The 25,970-nt window shown below is 39.3% G+C and overlaps 1 protein-coding gene across 1 annotated transcript in view; it reads left to right on the forward strand.

Annotated features, from left to right (window-relative positions):
* Positions 1-25,970, forward strand: part of LOC125234174 (neuroendocrine convertase 1-like) — a 68,088-nt gene that overhangs the window by 7,263 nt on the left and 34,855 nt on the right. The window contains exons 2-4 of the mRNA XM_048140380.1: positions 13,374-13,475; positions 16,319-16,495; positions 16,801-16,947. Of these exons, the coding sequence (XP_047996337.1) occupies positions 13,374-13,475; positions 16,319-16,495; positions 16,801-16,947 (426 nt within the window). The remainder of the gene's footprint in view (positions 1-13,373; positions 13,476-16,318; positions 16,496-16,800; positions 16,948-25,970) is intronic.

The following is a 25,970-nucleotide window of genomic DNA, read 5'->3' on the forward strand; positions in this document are numbered from 1 at the left end:
TCAATGGTAGTTAAATTATCAGTTATAGTTAGTGACGACAAATTTATCCCAAAGAAGAGATGTCCAAAGACTTGAAGGACTTTTATTGTTTTTATTTTTTTTGCTATGTACATTTTGTTGAAATACTTGGGATTTGCAAGTCATTTTGAAAAAATGTGGACATTATAAAATTTAAAGCGCCAATTTGGTACAGTAATTTTATGTCGTGCAATAAAGTTTAATTATAAAAATCATTAAAATTACTTTAAAACAAAATAGACTATTAGAATATGATAACTTGATAAGGTTAACCCATTACAGTACCTACTGTACATATTACCAAGGATTATTTATATCTTAGGATTTACATACTTCATACTAAGAATCGTACCTCGATTTTGTAGCGCCACCTATTTAATACTATTTTAACAACACTGATGATGCCTACATTTTTTTTTCAAAATTTGTATTGAAATAATATCACGATTTTAAAATAAAGGAATATGTCATTTCTTCTTATAAAAAATAAAAACACGCAAAAATATATGGGGAAAATATGTATATGATTTTGGCCACTTCCACGCTGCGAACAGCGCCATCAAGTTTTAAGCCTGGATACATTTCAGGGGTATGCTTTTTTGTAAGGGCTTTGTAAGGCCAGTATTAAATCGTTCTTGCTGTTACTATTTCCCAAGCTTTGAAGTTACTTAGCTGTATTTTTAAAACGGCTTTAACCGTTAAAAATCTAAATCCAATAAAAGATCAAGTTAATTGAAGAGACACAAATCCACTTAGACACCCTGCACCCCTGTAGTTCACTTCCTTTGTAACTTTTCCGGTTTTGCCTGACCTCTGACTACGCATAGTTGTTATGAGGCCATGGGTCTAGTTCTTATGGTCAGTCACTGATAGGCAAGCTGTTTAGTGACTAGTGACCGGAAGAGTTGTTTAATCGTCTCTGACACTTGTCTTGGGCTACGCTTGCTTTTCTGCTTGCATTAAAAAAAAATCGTTTTTATTTTTAAATATCTACGCAGTTTAAAATACTGAGGGTGACGTCGTTTAGCAGTAGACTTCACTCAAATATGCAAGATGGAATAATAAATATTTTGGTTGCTTTTTGTGACATGAGTGTCACGACTCCTCAAAAAATATTTAAGAAATATATTTACAACAAATAATATATAGCGTAAGCGTATAAGCTGCATATGCGTTAGCATTATAGGTAAGTAATATAGAAGGACAAAATATGTAAATGTTTTATTTTTGGTTTAAATAAGTAAGTCTCCGTAGAGCGAGTGCTGCAACTATCCTGCACAAACTCTACGTAGTTTCTAAATTAATAGAGTCATCTGTTTGCATTTCAGCAGTACGGCAACCCAATTATTTTTCAGGGCGGCGCTAACAGTAGATTTGGCGTCGCGGCTACCAGGCACCCATAACAACACACTGGTAATATTTCAGCTTTCAGCGTCGAAGCGAGACAGAAATATCTGAAAATAAAGGGCGATGCCACGGGAGAGACGGAGATATCGACGTTTTCGGAGCTCCTACGAGTTAAAACGTCCTAAAAATACTCAGCTGACGAAAGTGATTTATTTCCTAAATAACACATGGGTGTCACATGTTTAGCGGCTGTTTAACAAAATAACGGTCGAAGATGTAAGGCGTGACTTAAACATGTGCAGTTTTTACACGTTTTTATTTTTTAGTGCTTGTGACCGAGCTCAAGTCAAGTACCTATAGTAGGCAGAAGTGGCAGAACCGAAGTACAAATCTGCGTAACATTTAGAGTTAATTCGTTTATTGTATTCGTTAATGTTTTTCTCGCGTTAATGTGGTGCAACTGCAAATTAATGCTGTAGCCTGTATGTTATCTACTCGGTAGCAATTTTAGAACAACATCGGTGTTCTTATAAATAAATAAATATTATAGGACATTCTTACACAGATTGACTGAGGCCCACGGTAAGCTCAAGAAGGCTTGTGTTGTGGGTACTCAGATAACGATATATATAATATATAAATACTTATATACATAGAAAACATCCATGACTCAGGAACAAATATCTGTGCTCATCACACAAATAAATGCCCTTACCGGGATTCGAACCCGGGACCGCAGCGCAGCAGGCAGGGTCACTACCGACTGCGCCAGACCGGTCGTCTTATTCCCTCGTAAAGCTTAATATTCCTTTTATTTATAGTAGGTATTACATTGGCAATATTGGCATGATATTTTGCAATCATCATCATCATCATATCAGCCCTTTATCGCCCACTGGTGAGCATAGGCTTCTCTTCAAGTACGCCGCTTGTCCCGGTCCTGAGATAATGCATACATAAACTCACGCCTATATTCCCAAACGGGATAGGCAGAGCAAATTAAACTGTAGAATTTTCAGTGCCACTCTTGGCAATAAACTGAAAATTCAGTTGCACATAGTCCACTTTCTTACAAATATTTGACCCCTCGTAATAGTTATTTGTTTTACAAGGGGACAAAGTTGTTGTTTAACCGCACGTGCCAATATTGATACCCGAGCAAGCGAAAGATTCCAATATTGAACCTCGAGCGTAGCGACGAGTGGCTCAAAAAGTAGAATCTTGAGCGTTGCGAGGGTTTCAAGGCACGAAGGTTAAACAAACTTTGCCACAGAGTGAAACACAAAATTTTTCACCACACCAACACGAACGAAATACTGACTATAAAACATCAAACTAAATCAAATTCAGCAATCTATTCAATAGGTATTTATGATTAAAAAAAATATTTGTTAGGTAAATTCAACCAGCCAGCTCAAGGCATCAAGTTAAAATTTGTATGTAATTATTTTGCACCAGGGACCGGCCCGCTATCCCTTATACGGGGTTTTGTATGGGTATTTCGTTAGGCTTAACTTACCCTACCCTTTTGACGCGATACCCTTTCATTTTGCTTTTAAAGCCCTAACGAAAGCGCTTACCTAAAATAGCCCAATACCCTTTCAAAACCCTTATCATCGGCTCAGCCTAACGCCATAAGGGTAAGCCTTATATTGGGTTTTATTTGCTTTCCCTTATAGAGCATATCGTGCGAGTTTAAATCATGTACCTCGCTCATAAAGCACACATTACTCCGAACGAAATAACATACGATCGTTACCTACGGCGGCACTGTGTGTGATATTTGCGCGTCTCTGTTTGATGGAAACGGCTGTAGATAAAATAAGGTTCAATTTTCAATACCAAATAAATACCAACTAAATACTTATAGTTATGATAGGCAAACGCTATTTTCGTCATCGGACTTGTCTTGATGAGTACTCGAGTGAGTAGCACCCGAAGTCCAGCTGATGCTGAACCCTGGTTGCACCTATGGGAACTCGGGTTTAGTGTAACACAGGCAAACGCTGTTTTCGTCATCGGACTTGTCTTGATGAGTACTCGAGTGAGCAGTACCCAAAGTTCAGCTGATGCTGAACCCTGGCTGCACCTAGGGGAACTCTGGTTTAGTGTAACACAGGCAAACGCTGTTTTCGTCATCGGACTTGTCTTGATGAGTACTCGAGCGAGCAGTACCCAAAGTCCAGCTGATGCTGAACCCTGGCTGCACCTAGGGGAACTCGGGTTTAGTGTAACACAAGCAAACGCTGTTTTCATCATCGGACTTGTCTTGATGAGTACTCGAGTGAGCAGTACCCAAAGTCCAACTGATGCTGAACCCTGGCTGCACCTAGGGGAACTCGGGTTTAGTGTAACACAGGCAAACGCTGTTTTCGTCATCGGACTTGTCTTGATGAGTACTCGAGTGAGCAGTACCCAAAGTCCAGCTAATGCTGAACCCTGGCTGCACCTAGGGGAACTCGGGTTTAGTGTAACACAGGCAAACGCTGTTTTCGTCATCGGACTTGTCTTGATGAGTACTCGAGTAAGCAGTACCCAAAGTCCAGCTGATGCTGAACCCTGGCTGCACCTAGGGGAACTCGGGTTTAGTGTAACACAGGCAAACGCTGTTTTCGTCATCGGACTTGTCTTGATGAGTACTCGAGTGAGCAGTACCCGAATTCCAGCTGATGCTGAACCCTGGCTGCACCTAGGGGAACTCGGGTTTAGTGTAACCCAGGCAAACGCTGTTTTCGTCATCGGACTTCTCTTGATGAGTACTCGAGTGAGCAGTACCCAAAGTCCAGCTGATGCTGAACCCTGGCTGCACCTAGGGGAACTCGGCTTTAGTGTAACACAGGCAAACGCTGTTTTCGTCATCGGACTTGTCTTGATGAGTACTCGAGTGAGCGTACCCGAAGTCCAGTTGATGCTCAACCCTGGCTGCACCTAGGGGAACTCGGGTTTAGTGTAACACAGGCAAACGCTGTTTTCGTTATCGGACTTGTCTTGATGAGTACTCGTGTGAGCAGTACCCAAAGTCCAGCTAATGCTGAACCCTGGCTGCACCTAGGGGAACTCGGGTTTAGTGTAACACAGGCAAACGCTGTTTTCGTCATCGGACTTGTCTAGATGAGTACTCGATTGAGCAGTACCCGAAGTCCAGCTGATGCTGAACCCTGGCTGCATCTAGGGGAACTCGGGTTTAGTGCAACCCAGGCAAACGCTGTTTCCGTCATCGGGCTTGTCTTGACGAGGACTTGGGTGCGCAGTAGCCAAGACAGCGCTGTAGCTGAGCCCTGGTGGTACCTAGGGCAACTCTGGTTTCAGTGTATTATAATATAGAAATATTTCTTGCAATGTCAAGTTAGGCATAAAAACATAATATTAACTAAACAAAAATCCTACCAGAAGTGAATATTAACATCAAGTAGTTAGAACAAATTTATTAATTTGCCATACATGAAACACTTTATTTATGTATAAAAAAAATACGTAAGTATATCCATTTGAATATCAAAATTAAGTACAGTCGATTTCACTAATAGTAACACAGGGAATAAAGAGAATACTGGAGTTCCTAGCGTCCATAGACTGCGGTAACTACTTACTATCAGACGGGCTGTGTGCTTGATTGCCACTAGAAAAGTATTTCTGTTTCAAACGATCTTTATAGAATTCACAACAATCAACAGAAATAGTTTGACAGATTCTATGGTACTACTCAACTCAACCAAGTGCCAGTCATAAAGACAAGTCTAAGATATATCACACGAAAAATACTATGAACAGAAAACAGCGTTTATTTATATTGCACCGAACCTGAGTTCCCCTAGATACCACCAGGTCTCAGCTACAGCGCTGGCTTGGGTACTGCGCACCCAAGTCCTCATTAAGGCAGGGCCGATAACGAAAACCGGGTTTGTCTATGTTGCACCAAACCTATGTTCCCCTAGGTACAGCAAGGTTTCAACATCAGCTTTACCAGTACTCATCAAGACAAGTCCGATTACGAAAACAGCGTTTGCCTATGTTGCACGAAACCCGAGTTCCCTTAGGAATAGCCAGGGTTCGGCATCAGCTCTACCTTGGTTACTGCTCACTCAAGTACTCATCAAGACAAGTCCGATGACGAAAACAGCGTTTGCGTATGTTGCACGAAACCCGAGTTCCCCTAGGAATAGTCAGGGTTCAGCATCAGCTCTACCTTGGTTACTGCTCACACAAGTACTCATCAAGACAAGTCCGATGACGAAAACAGCCCTTGCCTATGTTACTCCAAACCCGCGTTCCCCTGGGAAAAGCCAGGGTTCAGCATTAGCTCTACCTTGGTTACTGCTCACACAAGTACTCATCAATACAAGTCCGATGACGAAAACAGCGTTTGCCTATATTGCACAAAACCTTAGCTCCCCTAGGAATAGCCAGGGTTCAGCATCAGCTCTACCTTTGTTACTGCTCACACCAGTACTCATCAATACAAGTCCGATGACGAAAACAGCGTTTGCCTATGTTGCACGAAACCCGAGATCCCTTAGGAATAGCCAGGGTTCAGTATCAGCTCTACCTTGGTTACTGCTCACATAAGTACTCATCAAAACAAGTCCGATGACGAAAACAGCGCTTGCCTATGTTACTCCAAACCCGCGTTCCCCTGGGAAAAGCCGGGGTTCAGCATCAGCTCTACCTTGGTTACTGCTCACTCAAGTACTCATCAAGACAAGTCCGATGACGAAAACAGCGTTTGACTATGTTGCACGAAACCCGAGTTCCCTTAGGAATAGCCAGGGTTCAGCATCAGCTCTATATTGGTTACTGCTCACTCAAGTACTCATCAAGACAAGTCCGATGATGAAAACAGCGTTTGCGTATGTTGCACGAAACCCGAGTTCCCCTATGAATAGCCAGGGTTCAGCATCAGCTCTATCTTGGTTACTGCTCACACAAATACTCATCAAGACAAGTCCGATGACGAAAACAGCGCTTACCTATGTTACTCCAAACCCGCGTTCCCCTAGGAATAGCCAGGGTTCAGCATCAGCTCTACCTTTGTTACTGCTCACACCAGTACTCATCAATACGAGTCCGATGACGAAAACAGCGTTTGCCTATGTTGCACGAAACCCGAGTTCCCTTAGGAATAGCCAGGGTTCAGCATCAGCTCTACCTTGGTTACTGCTCACATAAGTACTCATCAAAACAAGTCCGATGACGAAAACAGCGCTTGCCTATGTTACTCCAAACCCGCGTTCCCCTGGGAAAAGCCAGGGTTCAGCATCAGCTCTACCTTGGTTACTGCTCACTCAAGTACTCATCAAGACAAGTCCGATGACGAAAACAGCGTTTGACTATGTTGCACGAAACCCGAGTTCTCTTAGGAATAGCCAGGGTTCAGCATCAGCTCTATATTGGTTACTGCTCACTCAAGTACTCATCAAGACAAGTCCGATGACGAAAACAGCGTTTGCGTATGTTGCACGAAACCCGAGTTCCCCTATGAATAGCCAGGGTTCAGCATCAGCTCTATCTTGGTTACTGCTCACACAAATACTCATCAAGACAAGTCCGATGACGAAAACAGCGCTTACCTATGTTACTCCAAACCCGCATTCCGCTGGGAAAAGCCAGGGTTCAGCATCAGCTCTACCTTGGTTACTGCTCACTCAAGTACTCATCAATACAAGTCCGATGACGAAAACAGCGTTTGCCTATGTTGCACAAAACCCGAGTTCCCCTAGGAATAGCCAGGGTTCAGCGTCAGCTCTACCTTGGTTACTGCTCACACAAGTACTCATCAATACAAGTCCGATGACGAAAACAGCGTTCCCTATGTTACTCCAAACCCGCGTTCCCCTGGGAAAAGCCAGGATTCAGCATCAGCTCTACCTTGGTTACTGCTCACTCAAGTACTCATCAATACAAGTTCGATGACGAAAACAGCGTTTGCCTATGTTTAGGGCTTGCATTCCGGAATTCCGGAATCTCGAAATTCCGGAATTTCGGTCAATTTTTCCGATATTACAGTTCCGGAATTGAAACACATAATCTCGAAAATTCCGGAATTGAAAAAATATGTATTTTTATATGAAAACGTGTAATATCAGCCTGGTTATTTTACAAAATTACCACAGAATGTATAAGAAATATGTAAATTCATAATTTAGACACTGCTCGGACTCAGGTAGTACCCTATTTTATGGCCAAAGGGGCTAGTTAGAGCGAGATAGTGTAATTTTAAATTTTAACCCGCTAATATGATCTAACCATTGTCTCTTTCTGGTTTTGCGAACTTAAATTCAGGTGCAAATCGTAGTATTTGGTATTACATTCATTCACAAGCGTAACGTCGTAGTTACTTTATACACTTTTCACAAAGACGTGTGCATATTTTACTAAACTGGTGGACTTTACTGCAACGTATGGAAAATGGTGGATATGAAAAGTATGCTTTATTTTTTACAAAAATTCAAGGTGTACATACATGTATAGCCTGACAAGTTTTTATTTGACCCTCGCCACGTTGCGGATTTTCAGCTGAACTAATTTATTTTACTGGCAAGGATTAATATTTGACACCCGTCGTCAAAAGTCATTGAATGTCAGTGATGTAAACGAGAAGTAAATATTTTCAATTTTCTAACGGTTTCATCGCAAATTTGCCCAAAATAATATTAAAAAAAGTGAAAATAATTATACTTAAGGTGATAATTTACTAACAACAAAAAAGGATGAAGGATTTCACAGTATTTCGATAACAATGTTCCGAAATCGTTTGTTGACATGTCCGGTACTGACAATTTATAGTGCGGTTGTCCTGTACTGATTATTTGGTTTCGATTTAGCTTAATTAATTTTTTGTTCTTATTTAAGGTGTCTGTGTCTGCCGTGAAAAATATTTATAGAAATAAGAAGGCCGTTACATCATTGACACCAGTATAAAACAAGGTCCCACGCAAAAAGAAAATAAACATCGACGACTTCGATAAAGGCACAAGATTCATGGATTTTAGGCTGTGCGGAAACAAGTAGCGAGTATTTAAACCTTGCTTATAAACTTTGATTCTCTAAAACCATGTTTTCATTTTCTACAAATATTAAAGCGAAACCAGTACACGCTGTCCCCATTATATATGACGTCCGCACATTATTGCCATATGAAAGCGGTTTGTAGCGACACTCTTTCAGGGTCAAATAATATCTTGTCAGGCTTTACCTAGGTATAAATCAGGAAATCTGAGTTTTTGGGCCTCGAGTCTGATACAGGTAATTCAATATTTATTTTATTACATTTATATGAATAAGACGTTGTGCCATTGTTGTAAATTATTACTTTTTCATTATTTTGGTGGACAATCGATGCATATGCATTTAAAACCCTTGTTTTTATTAGATTAATTGATAAAACAATAATGTTGTCCTCGTCCATATTGCTGTAAATCCTCAAATATGAAATAAGTTCAGAAGGAAAACAATGTATTTGGGGAAGATTTATTTAGTTCTTGTCTAAAATATGTAGTTTTTTTTTTATTACTGAATGATGTGTCAAATACTATTAAATAATAATGCTAAATATATTTACTTTAATGTTAACTACTATGACAAAACTGGCACTAAAACCTCGTTTGTATCGTTTGCTGTTGTTCGAAATACTTCGCAAGACCGTTTTGACACAAAATGGACTCTCCTGTAAAATTACTAAAATGAAAATTGCAGTGTTATATGCCTTTCAGGTACGGAGTTATTGTCTTAAACGTCGATTAATAATAAATTTCAATTTAAAATTGTATTATTTCATCAGAAATCCATCAGAAAACAAAACAAAAAAAATTGTTCAATTCCGGAACTAGTTCCGGAATTCCGGAATTGAAGTCCAATCTCGAAAACCAGTTCCGGAATTGAAAATCGTCCGATATTGCAAGCCCTACCTATGTTGCACGAAACCCGAGTTCCCTTAGGAATAGCCAGGGTTCAGCATCAGCTCTACCTTGGTTACTGCTCACATAAGTACTCATCAAAACAAGTCCGATGACGAAAACAGCGTTGCCTATGTTACTCCAAACCCGCGTTCCCCTGGGAAAAGCCAGGGTTCAGCATCAGCTCTACCTTGGCTACTGCTCACACAAGTACTCATCAAGACAAGTCCGATGACGAAAACGGCTTTTTTTTTATGTTGGCAATTAACGTTTTCAACGAGTAATGTTAATGGTTAATTGTATTGATTTTCGGCCAACACTGTATATTTACATGCATACATACTTATTTACATAATTATATTCATACATACATACCTACATACATTCATACATACCTACATACATTCATACGTACGAACATACATACTGATCTATGGGCGACGATGATCATTTACCATCATCAGGCGATCCATCAGTCCCTTGTATCCCAGTTCATTAAAAATAATTTCTAGCCGTGTTCTACTTTTATCCAACGAAAACATGTTTCGTTGCAAAATTAAAAATGGGGCGCATAGTGCGGAGTGGCAACAGCGCATTTTCCTTCCTGTTCTTACACTAGCTTAGATTCATAATCCTGTCTCTTTCACGCAAGGCTCGACTACGCTTTAACAAAAGGGAAAGCCTTATAAATAGCGCTTAAAATAAGGGTAACCCTTATTAAAGGCTTGCAAGCCGTATCGGATAGCGGTAAGCCAATGCACAGGGCTAGCTTTATTGTTTTGCTGAGTTTTTTGTAAGGGCTAGTCAAATGAATGGGCTTGCAGTTGGAAAGGGAGAGTCTCTCGTTTGGGTCGTCCTTACGTTAGGGATTCCCAATGAAAGGCTTGTAGCGCGGAAGGGATTGTCCGGTCCCTGATACAACCTACATACAACACATTGATAATGCGTGTTACATCAGTCTTCTACACCCATACATAAACATGTTATCATATCATACATCCGTCAACCCTTCCGCGACCTACCCCAACACGCACACACGACCTCCTCGCCCGTCCTCATCGCCTGGTACATATGTGACTGCAAAAACTCACATGGCTCTAAACCCGTCACACGAGACATATGTGTGTGACGTGCTCGTGGTGCAAACATTACTGAGGCACTGAGGATTGGTACAGCATGTACTTAATATGTGTGTATGTTGTGATACATATATTATACTCATGTGATTTTATTTTAGTATGCGCGAGTTAGATACGTGGTAAGTAAATCTATGCATGTGTTTTCACATTATGGATCAGAAAATTTTACGATTCTATTATATAGAAATAATAAAATCAGTGTCTTCAACTACATCAAACTAAGCAAAAATATTTATAATAATATCAATATCCATGCATAACAATATTAATAATGAAGACTACATTCGTTTGTATTAAAAAACAGTGCCCATTTATCTTCTAGTCTAAATTGTAATCATCCCTGAAGTCACATGTGATGGCTGTATGATAGCAATCGACTGAAAATCACAGTATGTGGCAACAATGCACAGAAACACGTGTAGATCTATATCTTAATGTTTATGGTAGCCTAGTACGTACTTTCGTTTGGGACATCACATGATCGGCATCCATTTTATGACACGGGAAGGTCAATGCCCCCGACGGCACACCCATCCTATTTGTTTTGTTGTTTGATAAAGTTACAAAATTATCGAATGAATTTAATATAAGAACAGTCCCGACTCAACTTTCAGACAAAAAAACTAAATCCAAATCGGTTCATCCGTTCGGGAGTTACGATGCCACAGACAGACAGACACACACACAGACAGACAGACAAACATACAGACAGACAGACATACAGACAGACAGACAGACACGTCAAACTTATAAAGTTAATTATCTGGATTTTTTTGTGATTTCAGATTTAGCTCCTACTGTTTGAGACCAGCAAACTTTTCCTCTTGTCTCAACTAACAGTTTTATTTTCTCAGGAGTTTCCATTGAAAAATTAGGTAATTTAAATTACGGTTTAGTCGTTATTCTATGATGAATTCATACTATTTTCGGCTTCCGCCTAATAGCGACTACAGCCGTAAAAGAGGGATTTAATGCCTATTTGACGTAATAGTTGTACAAATTGTCATTCATTACGTCTGTCCTTTATCTAAGATTGTCGTCTCAGATCATCCCCGCCCAAGCGTAGGGCGCCGCCTACATCCCATTGTCTTAGACGTCAAATACTAGGACAATATAAGTATTCAGGAGCACAAGGGGGCGGGTGCAAGCGCTGCAATATTTGGCAAGGGGTGAGTGTTCACACCAATCAATATTGCACACATGTTCGAAACATGTGCCCCAACCCCAATGTATTTAACACTCTCACGACCCCTAGTGAAAGAGACTGGTAGTCTTTTTACACTCTCATGGTTCCGTGATTTTGATAAAAAAATGCATACTTGTAAAAATTATATACCTACATTTCATGCAACTACTTAGTTAATCAGTTGAAATCCATTTGTATTTTTTTCACCACACCAACTGGTAAAGGCTTACTTTGCTATTCGAATCATTTTATCCGCAAGAGTGCAAAGTAATTTCATACAAATTTTAACTTTATATCTGGAGCTGGCTGGTAGAATTTACCTACTTATAAATGATGATTTTCAATCAAAACTATTAAATAAATTGATAGATTTGATTTAGTTTGATGTTTTATAGTCAGTATTCTGTTCGTGTTGGTGTGGTGAAAATTTTTGTGTTTCACTCGGCGGCACAGTTTGTTTAACCTTCGTGCCATGAAACCCTCACAGCGCTCAAGATTCCACTTCTCGAACCACTCGCTATTACGCTCGTGGTTCAATATTGAAATCTTTCGCTTGCTCGGGTATCAATATTGGCACGTGCGGTTAAACAACAACTTTACCCCCTTGTAAAACAAATAACTATTTAGAACTTGGATAACTAACTGCAAGTAAGGTAAGTATGAGTTTTGTCTCAGACAATGTCGCTTGGCACAATAATTTGTACTTTAGGTGAATCGAAGCTGATTTGGTCTTGTAACGTCGATTGTCCTAATATTCCTACTGAAAAGAGGGAAAAATATCGGCTTCTGCGGTTAACTATAATTGGTATTATTTCTTCCCGCTCCAGCAACAGATAGCAACTAGGGTAACGACTTTTTTTTCAAAAAAATATTATAAAATGTCCAAAACTTTCACCGTGCATAATTTATTTATAACTTTATTGACTGTGGCGGTATGTTTTGACTTTTATCTTATTTTATGTTATGACACAGAATATATAATAGTGTTATGAGTTTTATGACCATGTCAAAGACATACCTATAGGAATAAAGGTATACCTAACTGAGGTTAGTGCCTTAGTGGTCCTGAAAGCCAAGCAACAACTGAGTAAAACTTCATCATTGAAAATCTGGATTGAGTCTGTGCATGTATGTATTAATTTAGGGTTCCCTCTATTTGGCATAACTTTAATTGTCCGAAACGATTTTCGCATAACAGACTTCGCATAATTGATTTTCGCCGAATGTTAATTTGGCAGAAAACTTATTTGTCATAATCGAAAATAATACGAATAACACATTGTCCGAAAATAAGTTCGCATAATTCTGTTTACGCCGATTGTTTTTATGAATAAAATTAATTCGCATAATTGTATTTGGCATATTTCTTAAAATCAGAATATCCACCCATACTAAATGCTGTTAAGAGAGTCGGTTTGGTTAGGTTAGAACTGCGACCTTAACAAATAAAACATTTTGTCAAGAATTTCGGTTAGGTTAGGTTAGAACTGCAACATTAATATAGTAGTATTACCTATGATAAAAATTCTGCGTAGTAAATTTCCACTAAACCATGTTATGCAGAAATAATTTATACATAAAAACCATTCGGCTAATAACCTTTATGCATGAAATATATTCGGACAAACAAAAATATGCCTAGACAAATTATACGTAACTATACTATGCCATAACAGATTATGCGATAAGTGAATTATGCCAATATAGATTATGCCAAAAAGAATTCTCGATTGTAAAATTATGCCAAAACAAGGGGAACCATTAATTTAATTTTGGTTTCATTGTTCACAGGTGATCGGTTTCCCCAACACCTACTCCTTCCTGAAGTACCGCCACAGCAAGCAGCGGCGCACGTACAGCGACTCATCACTAGCTCTTATCAAAGACAGAAGGGTAGGTTTACTCTTTACTAGCTCTGAGAGCCTGGTACATTGGACGTCCGGGTTTTGGTACACGTGGTCCATTCATGTCCTCTTTTGAAACGAATGAGACGAAAACTTCTTATTTCTTTGAGGAGGTTTGGACCGGGGTCGCCGTACTTGCCAACCAAAGATTTGTATTTTTACTTACCCCGGTTCGGTTAGTCCAGTAGTCATCGTAAAAACCAATTCCCCAAATTCTGTATGATATGTGGATAATGTTTATTTATCGACGATTGGTTACATTTTTTCTTACAATATATTGTGATGTATTTATTTGTGAGTCAGTTGTCAGTATGTCTGTCATTGTGGCAGAACATGTGTCAGTGGCCAGTTAGTTAATTTGATTTACCTTAGGGCCACTTGCACCAACGAAAATGGAGGGTTAACCCGAGGGTTAACCCATCATTTTATAGCCTGACAAGATTTTATTTGACCCTGAAAGAGTGTCGCTACAAACCGCTTTCATATGGCAATAATGTTCGGACGTCATGTATAATGGGGACAGCGTGTACTGGTTTCGCGTAAATATTTGTAGAAAATGAAAACAGGGTTTTAGAGAATCAAAGTTTAATAAGCATGGTTTAAATACTCGCTACTTGTTTCCGTACAGCCTAAAATCCATGAATCTTGTGCCTTTATCCAAGTCGTCGATGTTTATTTTGTTTTTGCGTGGGACCTTGTTTTATACTAGTGTCAATGATGTAACGGCTTCCTTATTTCTATAAATCATTTTCACGGCTGAGCTACAGACACCTTAAATAAGAACAAAAAATATATTAAGCTAAATCGAAATTAAATATCAGTACAGGAGAACTGCACTATACATTGTCAGTACCGGACATGTCAACAACCGATTTCGGAACATTGTTATCGAAATACTGTGAAATCCTTCATCCTTTTTTAGGGTTCCGTAGTCAACTAGGAACCCTTATAGTTTCGCCATGTCTGTCTGTCCGTCCGTCCGTCCGTCCGTCCGTCCGTCCGTCCGTCCGCGGATAATCTCAGTAACTGTTAGCACTAGAAAGCTGAAATTTGGTACCAATATGTGTATCAATCACGCCAACAAAGTGCAAAAATAAAAAATGGAAAAAAATGTTTTATTAGGGTACCCCCCCTACATGTAAAGTGGGGGCTGATATTTTTTTTCATTCCAACCCCAACGTGTGATATATTGTTGGATAGGTATTTGAAAATGAATAAGGGTTTACTAAGATCGTTTTTTAATAATATTAGTATTTTCGGAAATAATCGCTCCTAAAGGAAAAAAAAGTGCGTCCCCTCCCCTCTAACTTTTGAACCATAAGTTTAAAAAATATGAAAAAAATCACAAAAGTAGAACTTTATAAAGACTTTCTAGGAAAATTGTTTTGAACTTGATAGGTTCAGTAGTTTTTGAGAAAAATACGGAAAACTACGGAACCCTACACTGAGCGTGGCCCGACACGCTCTTGGCCGGTTTTGTTGTTAGTAATTTATCTCGTTAAGTATAATTATTTTCACTTTTTTAAATATTATTTTGGGCATATTTGCGATGAAACCGTTAGAAAATCTAAAATATTTACTTCTCGTTTACATCACTGACATTCAATGACTTTCGACGACGGGTGTCAAATATTAATCCTTGCCAGTAAAAGAAATTAGTTCAGCTGAAAATCCGCAACGTGGCGAGGGTCAAATAAAAACTAAAGGCTATATATGGAATTTTACAGTTGACAGCCCACTAACCCTGAGTTAAGTGGTTGGTGCAAGTGGGCCTTAGAGTCACAGTACTCTAATTTTTAGAGTTTTGAATACATCTGTGAGAAAAAGGTTGTTACCGAAAGAGTACATGTAAAAAGTAAACAATATTTGTTACCTTTTTAGATTTGGCATAGACAGACTCAATGTCACATGACTATTATGACATAACATGCGCCAATTTGGTGAAAATGTGAAAATATTTTAAAGCTGCATTAATTAGACGAGTGACTGTGGAAATACTAGAAATTAAGGACTTTATGTTTGGTTAACCTCACGTGACTTGCATGTGACCACAGAATTAATAGTACAATGTGACGCATGAGATTTCCTTACACAGTTGTGATATTTATTCAATAAAAATAATAATATTATATTATACACGTTGATATTAATCTGAAGTACTTAGGAAGACTGTGTGCCGAAAGAGGATGAATAGTTAAAGTTATGCAGTGTAAGGGAACCCTACACATTTTTATGCGTTTTTTTCTAGATTGCATACAGATATCTTGAGGTTTAGGTATACTTACACTATACATAATATAATTTGTTATGTTATCGTTCTACCTATATGTAAATTGGTTGAAATATCACGGTGTGATAAGCTGTTACGTTTCCAAACCAAAGTATCCAAACCAGTCACTCGAAAAAGTTTAGTGTCAGTGACGCAATGCGAAACTAGTCCTTGTCACTTCTGCAAGCCTGGTGTATTGGACGTCCGGGTATTGGTACACGTGGTCGGTATACCTGAAACCCGAACCGGACCGAAAAACTGCATAAGTGCATACGTCAAAATATTCGAGGGTTTTAAAAAAGTTGGACTAAGGCACGCCACAGTCTTAAAATTCATAATTTTAATAAAAAAAGACTGTCAGATCAATCTGAAAATTCATAATCTTAAAACACAAGGGTGTGTGTGGACAGTCGCGAAATTGTATGGCAGGAACTCCGTGCACTCGATCTGATTTTTGTAAGATTATGATTTTTACAGATTATGAATTTTAAGACTAGACAGTTGCCGGCCTAATGCGTCTTATTTAACAGACACCTTCCTTATATGATTTTAACCAATTGCAGATAAGATGGGCAGAACCACTATTCTCCAAGTCGCGAGTGAAACGCTACCCGACCCCGGAACCAGATGCGTCTCTAGAGCGAGTGAAAAGGATAGACAAACAAGAGGAAAAGAGACAGAAGAGGGAGGTCGACAGGCCTCTGTTCAATGATGAGTTGTGGGGTGAAGAATGGTATTTGGTAGGTTTTTTATATTCCGTTTTGTGTAAAAACTATTGCAAACAAGCGTCCTTGAGCTTACCGTAGGGATCTCTGCAAAAATATCCGTATTATTTATTGATGGTTCTACGTTCCAACAAGTATCTATCATTAAATTCATAAAATTTATTTATACTTATAAAAAATATTATTGTATTTATACTTATAAAAAATGACGTGTAAAATATCATATTTTATCAATAAAAAATCTGAATCTGAATCTGAATAAAATAATAAGTCACGTGCAATTTTTATGTTACTGGCAACTATTTTATTGTACATTTCAGCAAGACTTACGCAACATACGGTCATTACACCGCCTGGATCTAAACGTGCTACCCGTGTACGCTATGGGGTACACCGGCCACGGGGTACGCGTGTCCGTACTCGACGACGGTGTGGAACACAACCACACTGATCTGCGCGACAACTATGTGAGTATACTACCTATGCCAAGCTAACGTGATCAATTGGTCAGTCACCTTTTGAATTGTGAATAACAAAAGGACTCACGCAACGTAAGTATGTACACCGTGCACTGTCTAGACCTAAACGTGCTAACCGTGTACGCTTTGGGTACACCGGCCACGGGGTACGCGTGTCCGCACTCGACGACGGTGTGGAACACAATCACACTGATCTGCGCGACAACTATGTGAGTATCTATACATTGCGAAGCTACATTGTCATTCACATGTTGACTATGAATTGTAAGACACACGTAAGTACACCACCTAGACCTGAACGTGCTACCCGTGTACGCTATGGGCTATGGGGCCGCGGGGTACGCGTGTCGTGTCCGTATTCGACGCCGCGACGGCGTGGAGCACAACCACACTGATTTGCGCGACAAGCTACATTGCTACATTGTCATTCACATGTTGACTATGAATTGTAAGACTCACGCAACGTAAGTACACCGTCTGGACCTAAACGTGCTACCCGTGTACGTTATGAGGTACACCGGCCGCGGGGTACGCGTGTCCGTACTCGACGACGGTGTGGAACACAACCACACTAATCTACGCGGCAATTATGTGATTATACTAGGCCAAGCTAACATGGTCAGTCACCTTTTAATTGTGAATTACAAAAGGACTCACGCAACGTAAGTAGGTACACCGTGCACTGTCTAGACCTAAACGTGCTAACCGTGTACGCTATGGGGTACACCGGCCACGGGGTACGCGTATCCCCTACTCGACGACGGCGAGGAACATAACCACACTGATCTGTGCGACAACTATGTAAGTGTACAATGCGAAGACATTGTCATTCTCATGTTGACTATGAATTGTAAGACTCATGCAACTTATAACGTAAGCATACCGTCTAGAGCAGAACGTGCTACCCGTGTACGCTATGGTTAGCGTACACTGGCTGCGGGGTACGGCGTCGAACACAACCACACTGATAATTATACGATACGGGGCAACTGGTAGCTATGTGGGATGTGAGATGAGAGTAAATATGTCAATTTATCCAATGGTCGTATTCAAGATAAACTATTGGATCTGTTTTAGATATTTATGAGATCTGTGTCAAAAATATTTATTTAATTAAATATTATTTATTCGACGTTCATATGCGCATTGTAATATGCCTACTTGGAAAATAAATATTTCAATAGCTTGTAGAATATTCACTATTCCAGTTTTAAGATCAGATTCATATCTAAAACACATTGCATGGGTCAACATATTCGAATAGGTACGCCGAAAATCATGGATAGTATTATTTATCCGTTTTACAACTACGCTTTTTGGGTCGTAATAAGGGGTTACTCTTTCGTTGTTCTACTGTCCCAAATTTATCATATTTACTTTATCAAATTAGTTGTCATTGTCACCGAGTTTACGAATTTTGTAGTGTTTTGACGGTCGCCACAGATTTAGATATTCAGTAGATGAAGTAAATAGCACCATTTGTATGGGAACCAAGCGTGCCGACTTTTTAGCTGTCACTGAGACGTCACGGTCGGCATTTAGTGATGGGAAAACCTAAACGATTCAAAGACACCAATGCCCCTCCGCCCCGCAACAATGCAGCCGTCTCTCTCGTACACATAGATTTTATATCTGTGGGCTCGCTCGCTCACTCCCCGCTCCCCTGCAAACTATCCCAAAAATCGAGTAGTATGACAAAAATATTCAAAGAGGGAGGTCACGCTCACGTCACGCTATTAAGCGGTTTCATTCTATCCACGCTTTTGGATACCTTCGCGTAATATTAATATCAAGTAAGTATTTTAAATATATTTGTTGACATTTTATAGAAACAAGAAAGATTGTTACCATTGAAACGCCCAAATAAGAGACATAATCAATTCAGATAACCTAAAAATCGCAAATCGATTAACATGAATGGTATCGATTTTCTGACAGACGAATGATTTTCAACGGAGTGATTGAATAATTTTTGAATTAAATTTCAGAAATACATTTATTTAGTCGAAAAGCGGTTTTATCTTATACTTTTCCTATATGTTTACAGTATAGGTTAGGTACCTATACAGTATCAGTTTTAACTTTGTAAGCAAGCAGAATCATATTTAACTTTTTGTAGGCTATGGAAACAGCAAAGTCTCAAAAGAAAACCAGGGAAGACATATTTGAAGCCAAAAGAAAAGCTAGCCGAATACGTCATGAAAAACCAGTTTTTCCTTCCCATGGCTGCAATCCATTTTTCTTTTACGACCGGATCATGTGGGAAACTATAAGAAAGAGTGTTTTTAGACGTTATACTTATGTTGTATATGATTAAAATTATAATATTTTCACCACACCGACTGATAAAAACTCTTGATTATTTGAAAACGGATAGCAAAAATTTCATTTTATCCACAAGAGTGCAAAGTATTTAAAAAAAAATGTAACTTGATGTCATAAGCTAGCTGGTAGAATTTACTAATATGTAAATGATAATTTTGAATCATACATATTGAATAAATTGATGGATTTTATTTAAGTAATTTGATATTTCATAGTGAGTAATTCGATTCAATTCGTGTTGGTGTAGTGAAAAATAATTGTGTTTTACTCGGTGGCAAAGTTTGTTCAACCTTCGTGCCTTGAAACCCTCACAACGCTCAAGATTCCACTTCTCGAACCACCACTTCGCGGTTTAATATTGGAATGTTTCGCTTGCTCGAGTATCAATATTGGCACGTGCGGTTAAACAACAACTTTGCTCCTTGTAAAACAAATACGTAACTATTTTATTAAAATTAGAACACGAGTATATTTTTATTAATAACTACTAAATTGTGTTTTGTAATAGACAATAGTGTTTATCATTCGTCTGTTCGATTATCGATTACAAACGATTATTGATATTTATTGTAGAACGAACAACACTAGTCGCTAAATTTGACGGACGAATGAGAAATGGGCTGTACTACGAAGTCGAAGCGATACGCGAGAGTATCGCTAGTGTCATATTCATCATCTCTTTAACACACATGGCCGATCAAACGCTTAAAGCAAACGCAGCAATGCAATGTAAACGCCGGTTTGTAACGTAATTCTATAGTTACTTAGGTACATCCTTGGACGCATAAATAAAAATACGGAAAAAATGATTAAAAATGAATTCACGCACAATATTATTTAAAAATTACTTACGTGTGATGGGAAATATGTTTTTGTTTTTGTGCGCTGGAAATATTTGGGCTGGTGCAGTTAATTATCATGCAATGAGGCATTTTGTATTTTTTTTCTTACGTGCGGCTGCAACAGCTGACGTATGTGGACTGTCATTAGAAATGGCCATCTCAGTGGCTGCCACTGAGTTCGGACACGCGAAGTAGATACATTTGCTTCTTCTAGTGTATATTCATTTCTGTGACGGTCGCACTTGACCGACGACGCAAATTTAGCTCGCGAATTTTATGCTGCCTTAGTACCGGAGGAGCATTGGTAGCACCCTAGCTCGACCTAGACAATGGAATTGGAGCATCGGTGGCTGTATGCGTGTGCTTTCTTCGCGCTATGTGACGCTACTGACTGAGCGTCGAACATATTACATATTCCTAATTTGAAATTTAAAATGGCGTGTCCGGTTTTAAATAAATCCAGTGTAAACTGAACTGTGAATTCGATATGATCTCAGCGGTGCTTGATGATGGTTTTCTGCAGCTTTGGCCTCGTTTAGTAAGCGATGGAAAACCTAACAGAGAACATTGATGCAAACTACGTATGTGTCATGAAATCCTAGTATTGCAGAGGGGTTCGTAGCACCAGTTAGTTACCCCAAGCACACTTTGGCCACTTTGGCCATCTTTGAAAGTGTTGCCATAGTTTAATGTGGTTAGTTACCAGTATTAAAAATGTTCAATTTAATAAAACATATTTCTTATAGAATCTTTATTCCAAAATACGCTTGCTTTTACATATTCTTTACAATTAAAATATCGTGTCGTATATACCTACAACTTTTGAACACAAAATACAATATAACCTAACCTAACCACAAAATTAAAATTTTGAAAAACCCCCCGACCGCGACCTAGTGAACCGATTTTCATGAAGCATGGCTAAGAACACTCCCGACTAACTCAGCTTTCAGACAAAAAAACTAAATCAAAATCGGTTCATCCGTTCGAGAGCTACGATGCCACAGACAGACACACACACAGACAGACAGACAGACAAACAGACAGACAGACAGACAGACAGACAGACATACATACACACAGACACGTCAAACTTATAACACCGTTTTTGCGGGTTAAAAAATATCTCCGTAAAATTAAAATGAAAGCATGCCAAACTGACAGTTCACGACTGACTACATTACAACTTATGCTATCCTAGTAACAAAGAGGTGGCCGCAATGCCCGCGATGCTTCACGAGACTCGCCTATTGTGGACGTTTGTGTATAGAGGGCGCCGCTTGTCCTGGGATATTATGAAACCGTTCACTCAACTCTTCCGTCACGGACGGGCATGGAGAACCGCCGCGCCGTGGCTGGTCAGGTCAGGTCTGCTCGCGGACTTTTAACATCCTATCCTGAGCAATTCCCGAAAAGTTTGTACATTTCAATCAGGTTTTGATAAAAATTGGTAGGCTGATAGAGTCCGTGATGCTGAGCAAGATCCAAGGTTTCCCAAAATGTCCTAGGTTGTTTGTATGAAACCTTCCCTTTTTGTTACCAGATTTCTATACATTTTCGGTAATTAAAAAGGAAAGTTCCATACAAAGAACCTAGGACATTTTGGGAAAAAGTAGTGGGTCTTGCTGAGCATCATGGACTCTTATCAGCCTATCAATTTTTATAAAAATCGGAGGGGATCCCTTTCTTCCCCATAAACTTATTGTTCAGAATTTCGTTAGTCATAAGTTGTTATTCATATATTTTGTGGTCATAAACATCACTAGTCATAATTTTTGTTACGAATAACGCTTAATAGTTCTAACATTAGCAACCCATCATATTGGATGCCATAACCTTAAAAGTCATAAAGTTGATGGGTGTAAATTTTTAAAGCATATCAATAATTATTCAGAAATATTATAAGCCATGGGAAGTTAATTATTAAGCTAAATTACAACTTACGAAAATGCAGACGAAAAAAACATTACAACATTTTTTTATGGGAAACAATAGAGATCCTATTGAAGGCTATTAGTGACTTGTGATAAAGTCCTTAGAACAATTATTCCGAATAAGTTTATTTCCTTCAACATTATGGATTTGTATAACTTGGTATAACTATGGACTTGGATTATTATGGCTAATACATTTTATGATTAACAATAACTATGACTTTCAAAAATCGGAACTACAATTTCTAACGTTAATTTTATGACTAGTGATAATATGACTAAGATAAATTATGACGGAAACATTATGGATAGTAAAAAACGGACTTCAAAAAATATGGGAACCAATCGAAACCCAAATCGGAGACGTGATCCAAATGTACAAACTTTTCGGGAATTGTTGTCCTATGATCGTAGGTATACCATACAGTATTGATGTAAGGTTTAAGAAAAGAAACTAAACAATACTGACGCTGGTATGGTAAGTACATAACGCCGTGTCTTGCGTGGGCGACGGTCGCGTGACCGTCGCGCGACCGTCGCCGTCGCGTCTCATACTTCCATATCGATAAGGTTTGATTTCGTATGCGTCGCATCGCCGTCGCGCGTCCATCGCGCGACCGTCGCCCACGCACCGCCTGTGTCCAGGGGATACGCGCTCGCGTAGTTAATAGATAACAAGGCGTTTTTATTTTGCAAATGCAAACACATTATTTATTAATTATTATAATTATATAATATGTATAACAAATTAAAGAAGATAATAAAAATTTGGTATTTTTGCCTATTAGGCAGTAGGTAATAGTTGAGTATGGATGGATGGATATGGGTGGAGTGTAATGGGATGGGATGGGATGTGGATGTGAGTCATGTGAGATTTTCTGTGCCCATGAGTACACCTACCTATTACTAATCCATGAAATAAAATTCTTCATTGAACAAACATAATCCTAGAAAACTATGAGTCTGATAGAGCGACTGAACTAGAAAGAAGTTCAAAGAAGAACTAAAAGAACTTGTGAACTAAACGAACTTAATGAACTAGAAGAGTGAACTAAATGAACTGAAATAAAAGAGCCAATAAAATGAAGAATTCAACCTCGCCCTTGGAGCCTTTTTGCTTAGAATTTTCATCGTGCATCTCGCAGCTACCAGGCAACCATACTTAGCAAGTAACGAAATATAACACGGTGTCATTCAAGATGACGCGTGATTTGGTTGGTATTGTTATTTTAATACAGGTTATATTTGTCAATTTGGCACGTCATTGTGAATGACATGGTCATAGCTCAAACCGTCGTGAGCTCCGTCTACTGCAACGCCCGTGAACCCCACGCGGGCGCTGTAAACACCTCTGAGAGAGCAACTGGCTAGCCGAATGGCACAAACGCTCACGAAACGCTCACGAAACGAAGCGCTAGTAGATATCTATCTCTATCGCGCTTGCGTATTGGCGCGACAGAGCCAGCGGCGTATCGCTTTCGTTTGGCGTCGGAGAAATGCTATTTGGCTACGGGGCCAGGCTCACATAACTCTTACGCCATGGCTTGCGTCAGGCCTAAGCGATCACTGTGCCGTTTGCTTTAAAATGTCGATTATGACAACAAATAACCAGACTTTGCATGTAACTAAAAGATTAACTAATGAAATGAGCTTAGCGCGGTTTCTTGAAAATGTAGGTAACTCTGACTGGTCCGGGATATCGAAACATAATAACGGTAGCTTTGATGCAGTATTTAGGGTTCTACTAAATCAATTTGAGGACTTGTGCCCACTTAAAAAGGTACCTATTAGACCGAAGGATAAGGTTTGGTTAAATTCTGAAACCGCGAAAAGCAAAGAACTCCTTCTGCTATTGAGTATGTTGGCTAGATTCCACCCGGATAATAATAACCTTATACAATTTACAAAACAATATACCTGTAAACATAATGCATTATTAAATAGAACGAGGAAAACATACCTAAATAATAAAATTGAGTCTAGCTCAAGACCTTAGCTCTATGGGACGTCATTAAGGCCGAGACCAACAAAGGCCGAGTCGCCAGGGACGGGTTCAGCGTGCTGCGTCGAGCGGTGTGCGGCGCCCATGGCTCCAATCGGGAGCTGGCTGACGCGCTCAACCAACATTACCTACACGTAGTGCGTGACACTCCATACGCCCGTGCATACAGGAGGCGCTGTGCCTACTTCGCGCCACCTTCTGTTCTCAAGCATCTACAATGTTTATGGCTCCTTTTACTACTCAAGAAGTACTGTCAATCATAAAGTTAATAAAATCTAAGGGAACCAAAGATATATATGGATTTCCAACTGCTATAATTCATGGTTTACCGCATAACTTCCTTAACCTGATGTGTGAACTTTTCAATGACGCATTACTTAGTGGTAAATACCCTGAATCTCTTAAGAAAATCAGAGTAACCCCGGTATACAAGGGAAAAGGTAGTAAGGATACGATGAAAAATTATCGGCCAATATCAGTAGTGCCAGCACTGTCCAAGGTATTCGAAATTCGAATCGGGCTTGTGCAATAGACTTGCTCATTTTTTCAATACCAAAGACATACTCTGTGATGACCAGTACGCATATCGCACGGGCCGATCAACCTTAGGGGCAGTGCGCAAGGTACTGGATACCGTATTAGACCACTTGGAGGCAAAGAATAAGGTTGCAGCAATATTTTTTGATTTGTCTCGCGCATTCGACCTAGTAGACCATGAATTAATGGCCTCGAAACTTGAGCACTATGGCGTCCGAGGTAGGGCCCTGGATATAATAAGATCTTTTCTAGTCCACCGAGTTCAAGTCACTGAGGTCAATGGTGAGAAATCTGAATGTGGCTCTGTCGGAGATAGATCAGTTCCCCAGGGCTCGAACGTGGGAAATAGTATATTTGCGCTATTGATGAATGACTTGCCATTCTCAAGTCCTGTTGCTAAATTCATTATGTATGCAGACGACATATGTGCCATTGTCTACGGTTGTAGCCAAGGGGAACTGCAGGTTAATGCCAGAGACATCATCGTTAAATTGCTTCACTGGTTTCAAGCAAACGGAATGCAATTAAACACTGAAAAAACTCAAATCCTCCAGTTCTCACTTAATAGTAAAGTGCAACTAAAGCTGGATTTAACTATCAACGGAGTACCAATAGAACCCGTCGGTTATGCTCGTTATGTTGGCTTTTGCTTCGATACCGGACTGCAATGGAACCAACATATAGACGCGATCTGTAACAAATTGAACTCTGCCTACTACGCTATAGCACGCCTAAAGCAAACCTTGTCAGAACGAAGTCTGCTGACCGTGTACTACGCATATTTCCATGCACACCTCACAAGAGGAATAGACCTTTGGGGCCTCGCAGCGGATAGAGATAGACCGTTCATTCTACAAAAAAAAGTAATTAGGTTGATATGCAGAGTCCCTGAAGATGAACCCGCTCGTCAGCTATTTGTCAACCTTAAGGTTATGACTGTACCTTCACCCTTCATATTTGAGAAGGTAAATATGTAAGGAAAAACCCTGGCGAATTTCCTATAAGCAAATCCCACTCGGCTAGGAGAGGACCTGCGCTGTTGGTACCCTCGCATAGACTTCAGAAGTCAGGGAAATCACTAAGGGTAATAGGTGCCAAAATATTTAATAAATTACCTGATGTAATAAAAGGCTGTACTGAACGACGCTTCACTCATGAACTCAAAACGTTTTGCACAAATAAAGCATACTACTCGGTGAGAGAGTTTCTCGATGAGTAATGTGTCAAAATAAACCTTGGATGAGAGAATTATTATGAACAAATTAAGTTGAACGTTAATTATTAATTTATTTATGTGATTTAATTAATTAATTATTAATTTTTATAATTTAATGTAATGATTTTATTGTGATTTTGAAATACTTATGATTA

This window comes from Leguminivora glycinivorella, chromosome 15, assembly GCF_023078275.1.
Source record: "Leguminivora glycinivorella isolate SPB_JAAS2020 chromosome 15, LegGlyc_1.1, whole genome shotgun sequence".
Taxonomy (NCBI): Eukaryota; Metazoa; Arthropoda; class Insecta; order Lepidoptera; family Tortricidae; genus Leguminivora; species Leguminivora glycinivorella.